Raw genomic sequence first — 10453 nt, forward strand, 5'->3', positions numbered from 1 at the left:
GTAACTTTAAAACCTTTTTATTTTTTTTTTTTTTTTGAGACAGGATCTTCCCAAATCTTGAAGAATTCTCAAATTTGCCTCAGCCTTCTGAGTGTCTGTGATTACATACCTGCATTACCAGGCTCCATTCCAGATGAGTTTGTTTTTCTTTTTTAATTTATTAGTTATTGTGTGTATGGGTGCTTTGCTTGTATGTCTGTGTACCATATACATGCAATGCGCATGCACTACTAGAGTGGGCCATGGCATCCATGTGCCCCCACACACAAATAAATAAATAATGCAAACATAAATAAATAATAAATAAAAGAGAACTGGTTGTGGTAGTGCACACCTTTAATCCCAGTGCTTGGGAGGCAGAGACAGGATGATGTCTGTGAGTTCAAGGCCAGCCTGGTCTACAGAATGAGTTTCAAGACAGGCTCCAAAGCTACAGAGAAACCCTGTCTCAACAAACAAAAACAAAAAACAAATAAAAAATGAATAAAAATAAAAGGAAATGTGGATGAGGGTTTTAACTTAAAATAATAAATAAATGCTTTCCTAGCATGCATGAGCCCTGTGTTCTAAGCCTAACACTTCCATAAAATGGGCATGGTAGCATTTCCCTGTTATCTCAGCACTCTAGAAGTACAGAGGATTGGAAATTTTAAGGTCATTCTTGGCTACAAGGAGTTGGAGGTCAGCCTGGGCTAGAAACTATCTCAGAACAACAAAACAAAAAATTACTGGGTTGGGTATGCACACTTGTAATCCCAGCACTCTCTAGGCAGAGGCAGTGAATCTCTGTAAATTCTAGACCAATGTGATGGTCTGCACAGTGAGTTCCAGTCCAGACAGAGTTATATACTGTGGACCCTAAAGGCCAGCAACAGTGGTGGTGCACAACTTTAATCCCAGTACCTGGGAGGCAGAGTCTGGAGGACCTCTGGAGTTCCAAGCCAGCCTAGTTAACAAAGTGAATTCCAGGACAGCTAGAGCTACACACAAAGAAACCCTGTCTGGATAAAACAAAACCAAACATACAAATAAAAATATGAAAAAGATAGCCTGTTTCCTTTATTGTTCCCTACGGTGTTTCCAGACAGTTTCTCTGTGTAACAGTCCTAGCTATGGAACTCACTGTGTAGACCGGGCTGGCTTCGAACTCAGAGGTCTACCTGCCTCTGCCTCCCCAGTGCTGGAATCAAAGGTGTGTGCCACCACTGCCTGGCTTAATTTTGTTTTCTATGAGGCAGGTCTCACTTTTCCAGATGGGCCCTGAACCCTGGGGATTTTCCTACTTCGGCCTCCCCAGTACCATGCCATCATATGTAACTAGTTGAGGTTGATTAGTTAAGGCAAGGCAATTGCTTCTTCCAGTGTCCCTTGAATTGCTGACAACAGGCAGTCTATAGTCTGTGGCACATCAGTCCTAAAAGACCTGGGTTCCAAACATGATTGACAAGCTTGCTATGCCATTCCTATACACTCTTGTTCTTTTTAAATTTTTTTTAAATTTATTTTTATTTTATGTGCATTGGTGTTTAGTCTATTTGTATGTTTCTATGAGGATGCCAGATCCCCTGGAACTGTTACAGACAGTTGAGAGCTGCCATGTGGGTGCTGGGAATTGAACCTGAGTCCTCTGAAGAGGACCAATGCTCTTAACCACAGACATCTCTCTAGTCCCTTGTTCGCTTTATACAATCAGAGGCTGGAGATAAAACTAGGGTCCCCTAAGCCCTTGGGGCCTCCCAGTACTCCTGGCTCTCCAGCTGTTCCAGCCCCTTCAGAGCAATATTCTCCAACCAGAAAACAAAAGAAGGGTTTCAAAGCGGCCACACCATGTGCCCTTCTGTCAAGTCCACCACCCAACACCACACCAGGACAAACTATTTTATTTTTCATTCGTAACAACACCCTCTGTGCACCCGGGAGGACTCTGGGTTAGTCTGTCTGGGGCAGGGTCTGTGAAAGGAGTCTCAGGGATGTTGTAGAGAAAACTCCTTCAGGGGATGTTGTCACCACCCTGCCAACTTCCTCATTGCCGCTTCTTCAAATCGAAAGGAGTGCCAGCCTTCCAGTTCAGTCAGGTCTTGAGCGTCTAGAGACTTGTACAAGTCCATGGCCTTCTTGTTCCAATCCAGAACTGCCAGGCGGAGCTGGGAGCACCCCTTATGCAGGGCAACCTATAGGAGAAGACACTACTCACTGCCCTGCACTCAAAAAGAAAGCCGATGGTGCCGCACTGCACCTTTAATCTTGGCACTCAAGAGGCAGACAAATCTGTGAGTTTGAGGACAGCCTGGTCTATACAGCAAGTTCCAGGCCAGCAGAGCCACACAGAGAAACTCAGTCTCGAAAAACCAAAAGAAAAAAAGGAAGAATTTTTCTCATCTCCTCATTCAGCCTGGGCACCACCATACATTCTTGGTGGGGTGCAGTTTGTTTGTTTGGCCAATTGGTTGGTTTCTGGTTTTGTTCTTCTTGGGAGGGGAGGGAGCTAGTTTTTAACCTCCACCCATTTGCTCACCTCAGCCACCTTTTTGATTATTTTGGTTCCAATCCCTTGACCTGTAGTGGAAAAAAGGGGACTATTATTTGAGTTGAGGCCAATCTGGACTGCAGACCCAGGAAAAACTCCACTCCCTGAAGACCCTATCAGGAATAAAGGAGAAAAAAGAAGGAACCATAGGCTGATATTAGGGGGCAGGAAAGGGGATGGGTCTGAGGATTGCTCAGTGGGTCTGTGGGTACTTTGTGTCTACCCCTAGGCTCTGCCCCGATATTAGTACCCCGGTATTGTGGCATCACATAGATGTCTTCCAAATAAATGTTGCGTCCCTTCCATGTGCTGTAGATGAAGTAGTAGAGCCCGAAGCCCACCACAAGGGGCCCTGAAAATGAAAGAAGGGTAAGGCCTCTGGGAGGAAAAACTGAGGATACCTGGAGGGTCCTTTACCTTGGAGCTCCCCAGGTGCTGGAATAACCTCTGCCACCAAACAGTGAAAGGAAGGGCTCTCTCCAAAGCCATCTGCTCTCAGAGCTGTAGAGATTGAAGTATGACAAAAGGGGCGGGCAGGCGGGGAGAGACAGAGAGACACTGGATTAATGGACAGTCCAGTAGCTACTCTAGGAATCCAACCTTTTCCTCCACCCCAGCCTCAGGACCCAGGTAAAAGCCTCACCTTCTTCACTGATCTTCACCTGATGGGACAGTTTCTCATACTCAGCCAGTTCCTACGACGGGAGGACAAGACCAGGGTAGGAAGGGCCTGCCGCCTTGAGAGCAGGGTCCAAAGTCCACCCCCTCCCCCTCCCACACACACACCATGTCTAACTCTCTCCCTCCCACTCACTGCTCCCAGCCCCATGGCACTCCATTTTCCAGCCCGCAGTCTTCACCCGTATCATCCTCAGAATGTCTCCACAATCTCTCTCCTTGGCCTCTCGGATCCGTGTAGAAGCCATCCAGATTCTCACTGTCAAAATCAAAGATCAAAGACAATCCCCACTTCCGTTCTCTAGGACCACAGAAAGGGTCTACAACTCAGGTCTCAAAGAGCTGGAAGTGAGGGACAGAAGAAATGCTAGGAGCTCCCAGTCAGGGTTCGAACACCAGCGGGTCTCCGCGGGGAGCATGGATCAGGCTGGTGGACTTTTCTGCTAGGAAAGGCCTTAAATTCTGCACCCCGCCCTCCAGCCAATCAGCTTCTAGTTAAGACGATTTCCCCACCCACCCCTGCCCCGCCTCGTCCCGTGACAAGGCAAGGAGCAGGGGTTAAAGCTTGGGAGGGTTCAGAACCAGTGTTATATATCCTAGGCTTAAAAGCCCACTCCTGCTTTAAGTTAAGTATGCGCCAGTTAAAGGCTTTAGTTTTCACTCTCAGTCGCCTAGCCACTGCGGTATCCCAGACCCTGCGTGAGCGTAAGAGCGTAAGACCCTTAGCCATTTTCCTGTCTTTAAGAGTGGAAGTCTTGTGCTCTGCCCCTTACAGCTCTTCCCTTCTTTGGTTCTGGGCACTAAATCCAGTACCTCTGGACGTGCTGAAGAAACCCTACCATTGCTTCCTATGGCTGTTGGGTGGCCAATAATGGCTTTTTTGTTTTGTTTTTTGTTGTTGTTTTGGTTTTTCAAGGCAGGGTTTCTCTGTATTGTTTTGGAGCCTGTCCTGGAACTCACTCTGTAGACCACGTTGGTCTCGAACTCACAGAGATCTGCCTGCCTCTGCCTCCTTTTTTTTTTTTTTTTGGTTTTTGAGAAATCTCTGCCTCCTAAGTACTGGGATTAAAGGCATGTGCCACCACAGCCCGGCTTAAAATTTATTTTATTTATTTTTTATTGTATATGCGTTGATTGGTGCTTTGCTTACGTGTATGTCTCTGTGAGGGTGTTAGGTCCCTAGAAGTGGAGTTTCATATAGTTATGAGTTGCCATGTGGGTGCTCAGGTGCTGAGAAGTCAACATGGGTCCTCTGGAAGAGCAGTCAGTGCTCTTGACCACTGAGTCATCTTTCTAGCCCCATGTCCTTTTTATTTTTGTCCCCCTGGACTGGAGAGATGGCTCAGTAGTTAAGAGAGAGCAATTACTGCTCTTCCAGAGGACCTGAGTTGGGTATTGGGTTCTTTTTATAACTTTCTTTTCTTTTTCCCAAGGCAGGTTCTAGCTATCCTAGAACTCACTCTGTAGCCCAGGCTGGCCTCAGACTCAAAGAGATGAGCCTACCTCTGCCTCCCAAGCACTGAGATTAAAGGCAGGCATGTGCCACTACGCCTGGCAGGCATAACTGTCTTTTTAATATATAATTATTAATTTAAAATGTTTATTTTATGTGTATGGGTAAGTGCCTGAATGTATATCAGTGAATCACTTACATGACCTACAGAGTGTGTTGGGTCCCTTGGACCTAGAGTTACAGTTGTTGTGAGTGGCCATATGAGTGATGAGAATTGAAGCTAGGTGCTCTGGAAGAGCAGCCAATGCTTTTAACCTCTGAGACATCTCTCTAGTGCTGCCTCCACCCCCCACCCCCAATTTTCTTTTCATTTCTTCTCTTTTAAGACAGGGCTATGTAGCCTTGGTTGGCCTAGAACTTGCCATGTAGATGAGGCTGACTCTCAACTCACAGAGGTTCACCTATGCCCAGCTAGAAATATTTATTGCTTTTTCCTCCTTCCTTATTTTAAACATTTGTTTAGTATGTATATGTGTGTGTGTATAACTGACACCTGTAAGTGTGTGTGTGTGCAAGTGTGTGTGTGTGCAAGTGTGTGTGTGTGCAAGTGTGTGCAAGTGTGTGTGTGCAAGTGTGTGTGTGCAAGTGTGTGTGCAAGTGTGTGTGCAAGTGTGTGTGTGTGCATGTGTGTGTGTGCAAGTGTGTGTGTGTGTGTGCATGTGTGTGTGTGCAAGTGTGTGTGTGTGTGTGTGTGTGTGTGTGTGTGTAGCCCAGAAGACAACTTTGTGGATCCTGTGGCACAAACTCACTCCATCAGGCTTGGCAGTAGTTACTCTTACCCACTGAGCCATCCATACTCCCACCACTTTTTAGAATAGTCTTTCTGAGCCAGGCAATGGTGGCACATGCTTTTAATCCCAGTACTTGGAAGGCAGAAGGAGGTGGATCTCTGAGTTTGAGGCCAACCTGGTCTACAAAGTAAGTTCCAGGACAGCCAGGGATATTGCACAAAGAAACCCTGTCTCAAAACAAAACAAAACAAAAAACAAAAAAGAACAGTCTTTCTGTAGTCCAAACTAGCTTTGAACTCATGTGCTTGAGTTATAGGCAGATTTCTTCTCAGTATCCATGGAAGCGCATAAGAGATGATACCTTCTTGCAAGAGCAGCATTCTAGACCTGGCAAAGCTAGGGGAGGCGTCCTATCAGATGCTGGGCACAAGCCTGCATTGTTTCCACCTCCAGTCACAGCAATTCCACACAGATTGGTCCTCCTTTGACAAAGTCACTGAAACACAAAGGTGAAGTGTGTCTCCCAAGGTCAGATAGCAAGAGATCCACGCCTCAGCTTTAACCCTAGTACGGGATGCTAGTTAGACAGCGAGAACTGCCTCCAGATCTCAAGTTGGCCTAGGCAGCCTCCCCTTGTGGGAGGCATGCCCAAAGGAGTCACACTGGACGACAGAGGAGGATAAGAGATGAGATGCTTTCTCATAGAGTTCTTGGCTGCAGGGGACAGTCGTGGAGAGACTCTGTCCCTCACCTCATTTGCCTTCAGAGGGGCCACGCGGTCAGTGTCCCTGTCTCCTGGCCCCCCTTCTTCCCCCGGAGCAACCTTTAACCCTCCACCACCCATGCACGGCTACCTACCCCCACACGTTCTCCTCAGATTGAGCCACAGAGTGGAGAGCTGCTAACCATGGAGAACCGAGACTCTGTGACCTCCTTGCTACTTCTGCTCTTGCTGCTGCCGCCACCTCACACCCACCAGGGACAGGCCCTGAGACACATTGTCCCTACACAGGTGCAGAATGGGATAGCGTTCTCAGCCCGTGTGTGTTTAAATGAGCTGCATTTCAGCTCTGTTTTCCCCTTCTCCCCTCCTCTGACCCTGTAGCTGTAACTTTCTTTCTGTCTCTGAAATGTCTTTGGGCAGCTTGGTTTTTTTTTTTTTCTTTCTTTTGTTTTAGATTTATTTGTTTCATGTGCACTAGTGTTTTGCCTGCATGTATGTCTGTCTGTATAAGGGTGTCAGATTGCATGGAACTGGAGTTGTAGGTAGTTGGGAGCTGTCATGTGGATGCTTGGAATTGAACCTGGGTCATTCAGAAGAGCAGCCAGTGCTCTTAGCCTCTGAGCCAACTCTCCAGCCCCCGGCTTATTTTCTTTTTCTGACAGAATGCTCAGGATTCTCCAGCTAGGTACCTCAGCAATGGCCCAGGACAAGAGCCTGTCGCTGTTATGACCATTGACTTCACCCAAATGAGCAAGTATGGGAGTTACTTGCCTCTTTTTTCTTAATTTATTTTTATGTGCGTTGATGCTTATCCTGTCTGCATGTCTGTGTGAGGCTGTCAGATCCCCTGGAACTGGAGTTACAGACAGCTGTGAGCTGTCATGTGGTTGCTGAGAATTGAACCTGGGTCCCCTGGAAGAGCAGCCAGTGCTCTTAACTGCTGAGCCACCTCTCCAGCCCTGTCACTTGGCCTCTTGACCCAGCCCTCTGATCTCCCCTTTCCCTATATCTGTCCTTCCCCTTTCCCTATTATCTCCCGGAGTTCCTCTTCCCCCAATCCTAAAACCCCACACACCCCCATATACAGTCTCTCCTTCCATGTCCTTCTAGACCCTATTCCTCCTTTGAGTTTCGAACCTTGGATCCAGAGGGAGTGATTTTTTATGGGGACACCAACACCAAAGATGATTGGTTCATGCTGGGACTTCGGGATGGCCAGCTTGAAATCCAGCTGCACAATCTATGGGCTCAGCTTACAGTAGGCGTTGGCCCTCGGCTGAATGATGGGAGATGGCACCAGGTAAGAGATGGCACCTCTGCCTCTTCGAGGAGAGCTCACCTTGACCTGACGAGGAAGGAAAGCAGGAGCATCCCTTAGCGATACACAGTCTCTGTGAAGTAGCTATTCTTGTCCCTGTTTCGTCAGATGGGAATTCCAAGGCTGAGTCAGTGTGTAAGTGACTGAGTGAGCCAGAGATGTGTCTCCAAGTGCATCCTCTGTCAGCTGTACTAGGCTGCCTCTGAAGAAAGTGGAGGCGACAGGCTCAGGGCCCTCTGCTGCAGCTTCTTTGTGCTTCTGACCACCTCCTGTAGGTGGAGCTGAAGATGAGTGGGGACTCACTGCAGCTGTGGGTGGATGGGAAGGAGCTCCTGTGCCTGAGACAAATCTCTGGAACCCTGGCTGACAATCCCTGGCCCAGCATGAGGATTGCCCTAGGGGGACTCCTCCTCCCTACCTCCAGTCTTCGGTTCCCGGTAACTACATCCTAGGGCTGAGCTATGGAAACCTAAGTTCTTCTAAGGGAATATGCAAGTGGTTAGGATTCAGATGCCCTGATTCCACCATCCCAACATTTTCCCTCCCTTCCACTCCCACCCACTTCAGCTGGTTCCTGCCCTGGATGGCTGTGTACGTCGAGATATCTGGCTGGGCCACCAGGTTCAGCTCTCACCCTCTGCCCCTACTAACCTTGGAAATTGTGATGTGGACTTGCAACCTGGACTGTTCTTCCCTCCAGGAACCTATGCAGAATTCAGTCTCCAAGGTAGACTTTTTAAACCTCTCTTTCCCCTCCATGTCCCAGTCCTGCCTTCTGCTGTCTCTCTTTAACACTGCTCATCTCTCCATAAAACCCAAGTCTTAAGGCCTAGAAGAATTACTTCTCTCCCCCCAGACATTCCCCAGCCTCACACGGACCCCTGGAGCTTTTCTCTGGAACTGGGATTGAAGCTGGTGGACGGCTCAGGATGCCTCCTTGCTCTTGGGACAAGAACAAATTCTTCTTGGCTCACCCTTCACCTCCAAGATCAAGTAAAGGAAGAGGGTGGGATGTTGGCTATATTTAGTGGATTCTGGGAGAAATGAGGCAAAGGGGGGCTTTTAATAGTGGAAAGGCTTGAGTGGGCACTCAGATCACAGTGGAGAGCCAGAGAAATATCCCAGAATGCAAACTGCTTTTACTTAGATTGCATGTTTATTTGGGGATGGGGATGGTTTCATTGAAGGTCAAACCAGGAAACTGAACAGAAGTATATCTCACAGGCCAAATTAAAGCAGCTAGGGGAGCAGCAAGGTGTAGATAGGGCTCATTCTTTCCTCTGATCCGCTCACTGTAGAAAGTGGTGCTGTCTTCTGGAGTAGAACCAAAAGTAGTTTTACCCTTGGACATGGGACTCCCTCTTCAGCTGAAGCTGGATATACTCAAAGTGGTCTTGAGCCAAGGACCAAAGAGAGAGGTCCTTGCTGTGTCTATTTCAAGACTTGCCACTCTCCAGAGACTCTGGTCTCACCCTCAAGGCCTTCTCTCCCTTGGGGCTTTAGCAGGTAAGAGAATGCTATTTATTAAGTATGTAAGCTACAGGGAGAGAAAATACATTCTAGGGAAGGAAACCTCAGGGAGGGAAGAGATGACTTATGAGATGTTGCTCAGGTATAGGATGCAAACCTAGCATGCATGGGGCCCATGGTTTGCTTGCTTGTTTGTTTTTTTCCAAAACAGGGTTTCTCTGTGTAGCCCTAGCTGTCCTGTAACTAGCTCTGTAGACCAGGCTGGCCTTGAACTCACAGAGATCTGAGGCCCATGGTTTTATAACTAAAAAGTAAAACAGGAATAAAAAAGGGGAGCTAAGCATAGTTATACACACACACACACACACGCACGCACACGCACACGCACACGCGCGCACACACACTGGGGAGACCGGGGAGGGTTAGGCAGGAAAAGTTGAATGTTCAAGGCCAGCCTGCGCTGCATAGTAAGACTTGGTCCTAAAAGAAAGAAAGGAAGGAAGGAAGGAACGAAGGAAGGAAGGAAGGAAGGGAAAGAAAAAGAAAAAAATCTTTAAGTTGAGTGGTAGTAGTAAATACCTTTAATCCCAACACTCAGGAAGCAGAAGCAGGCAGATCTCTGTGAGTTCAAGGCCAACCTCGTCCATGAAGTGAGTTCCAGGATAGGCAGGGTTGTAACATAGAGAAAGGAACTGGGTCTGAGCCGCCCCGATGCCACATCTACTCTACGCCACCTTCTTCTAGGGGACAACTCTTCTGCTTCCTTTTGCTTGAGTGATCTTTGGATACAAGGACAGAGACTGGACATAGACCAGGCCCTGAACAGAAGCCAGAACATCTGGACTCACAGCTGTCCTCACAGCTCAAACAATGTCTCTCACACTTCCCACTAAACCCCCTTTGAGAAGGAGGCATGGTGGTACATGCCTGTAAATCCAGGACAGGTGCAGTTGGGAGAATCAGGACCTCAATGTCATCCTTGACTACATAACATGTTTGAGGCCAGCATGGGCTTATCTGAAACCCTGTCGTTAAAAATAAAAAGGAACTTTGAATGCAACTCACTCATTTATTCAACAAATATTTACTGTGCTCTGGCAGTGGACCAGGCAGTGTGGCAAGCACTGGGATGTATTGAAGAGTAATAACAAGGAGGTTCCTTTTGATGCTCACAGACCCGTAGGAGAGGTGGGTTTGCTTCAAATGGCAACACATGGAGGAACAATTAGAAATTGTATATGCTGCGAAAGTGCACTTAGAGAGTTGTACTGGTGCAGAGATAATGAAGATGTAACAGTCTGGAAGGCAGAGACAGAGATCTCCTGAGAATGTGGTGACTTAGGCGGGGCCCGGGGAGCAGGGACCATGGACACACACGTCACTCTCTGGAAACCGGGAGCCTCTCCCCTTCCCCAACACCCACGTTCTGTGACTCCAGCTTCCTGTCTCTCGCGTCAGCACAGGAATTTGTTGTCTTGGTCATTTTGGTTTT

General features: G+C 47.8%; 2 protein-coding genes across 3 annotated transcripts; one reads left to right on the forward strand and one right to left on the reverse strand.

Moving 5' to 3' along the window:
* Window positions 1–1866: 1866 nt before the first annotated feature.
* Window positions 1867–3626, reverse strand: Sat2 (spermidine/spermine N1-acetyltransferase family member 2). The gene is made up of 6 exons (XM_051180260.1): window positions 3388–3626; window positions 3171–3222; window positions 2945–3028; window positions 2778–2879; window positions 2516–2556; window positions 1867–2171 (listed from the first exon to the last, which is right to left on the reverse strand). The coding sequence occupies exons 1-6, from the start codon at window positions 3451–3453 to the stop codon at window positions 2004–2006; spliced, it is 513 nt and encodes a 170-aa protein (XP_051036217.1). The 5' UTR covers window positions 3454–3626; the 3' UTR covers window positions 1867–2003.
* A 2624-nt stretch (window positions 3627–6250) lies between these two features.
* Shbg (sex hormone binding globulin) lies at window positions 6251–10021 on the forward strand. 2 transcript variants are annotated; one of them, XM_051180250.1, is made up of 8 exons: window positions 6269–6461; window positions 6836–6927; window positions 7284–7473; window positions 7767–7928; window positions 8059–8218; window positions 8348–8484; window positions 8790–8997; window positions 9706–10021. In XM_051180250.1, the coding sequence occupies exons 1-8, from the start codon at window positions 6357–6359 to the stop codon at window positions 9852–9854; spliced, it is 1203 nt and encodes a 400-aa protein (XP_051036207.1). In that variant the 5' UTR covers window positions 6269–6356; the 3' UTR covers window positions 9855–10021. The 2 variants fall into 2 exon arrangements, with proteins under 2 accessions (XP_051036208.1, XP_051036207.1); XM_051180251.1 differs by lacking the exon at window positions 7767–7928 and having other exon boundaries at window positions 6251–6461.
* The last annotated feature ends 432 nt before the right edge of the window (window positions 10022–10453 follow it).

The sequence above is a fragment of the Phodopus roborovskii genome, unplaced genomic scaffold, assembly GCF_943737965.1.
Source record: "Phodopus roborovskii unplaced genomic scaffold, PHOROB, whole genome shotgun sequence".
Classification (NCBI taxonomy): domain Eukaryota; kingdom Metazoa; phylum Chordata; class Mammalia; order Rodentia; family Cricetidae; genus Phodopus; species Phodopus roborovskii.

Excerpts from the sequence above, each read along its gene's own strand:
- Shbg (XM_051180250.1), top strand. The coding sequence starts at position 6,357 with ATGGAGAACCGAGACTCTGTGACCTCCTTGCTACTTCTGCTCTTGCTG. Across the intron at positions 7,474-7,766 it reads ATGATGGGAGATGGCACCAG|GTGGAGCTGAAGATGAGTGG; the intron begins GTAAGAGATGGC and ends CACCTCCTGTAG. Across the intron at positions 7,929-8,058 it reads CCTCCAGTCTTCGGTTCCCG|CTGGTTCCTGCCCTGGATGG; the intron begins GTAACTACATCC and ends CACCCACTTCAG.
- Sat2 (XM_051180260.1), bottom strand. The coding sequence starts at position 3,453 with ATGGCTTCTACACGGATCCGAGAGGCCAAGGAGAGAGATTGTGGAGAC. Across the intron at positions 2,880-2,944 it reads AGCACCTGGGGAGCTCCAAG|GGCCCCTTGTGGTGGGCTTC; the intron begins GTAAAGGACCCT and ends TTTCATTTTCAG. Across the intron at positions 2,172-2,515 it reads TAATCAAAAAGGTGGCTGAG|GTTGCCCTGCATAAGGGGTG; the intron begins GTGAGCAAATGG and ends CTTCTCCTATAG.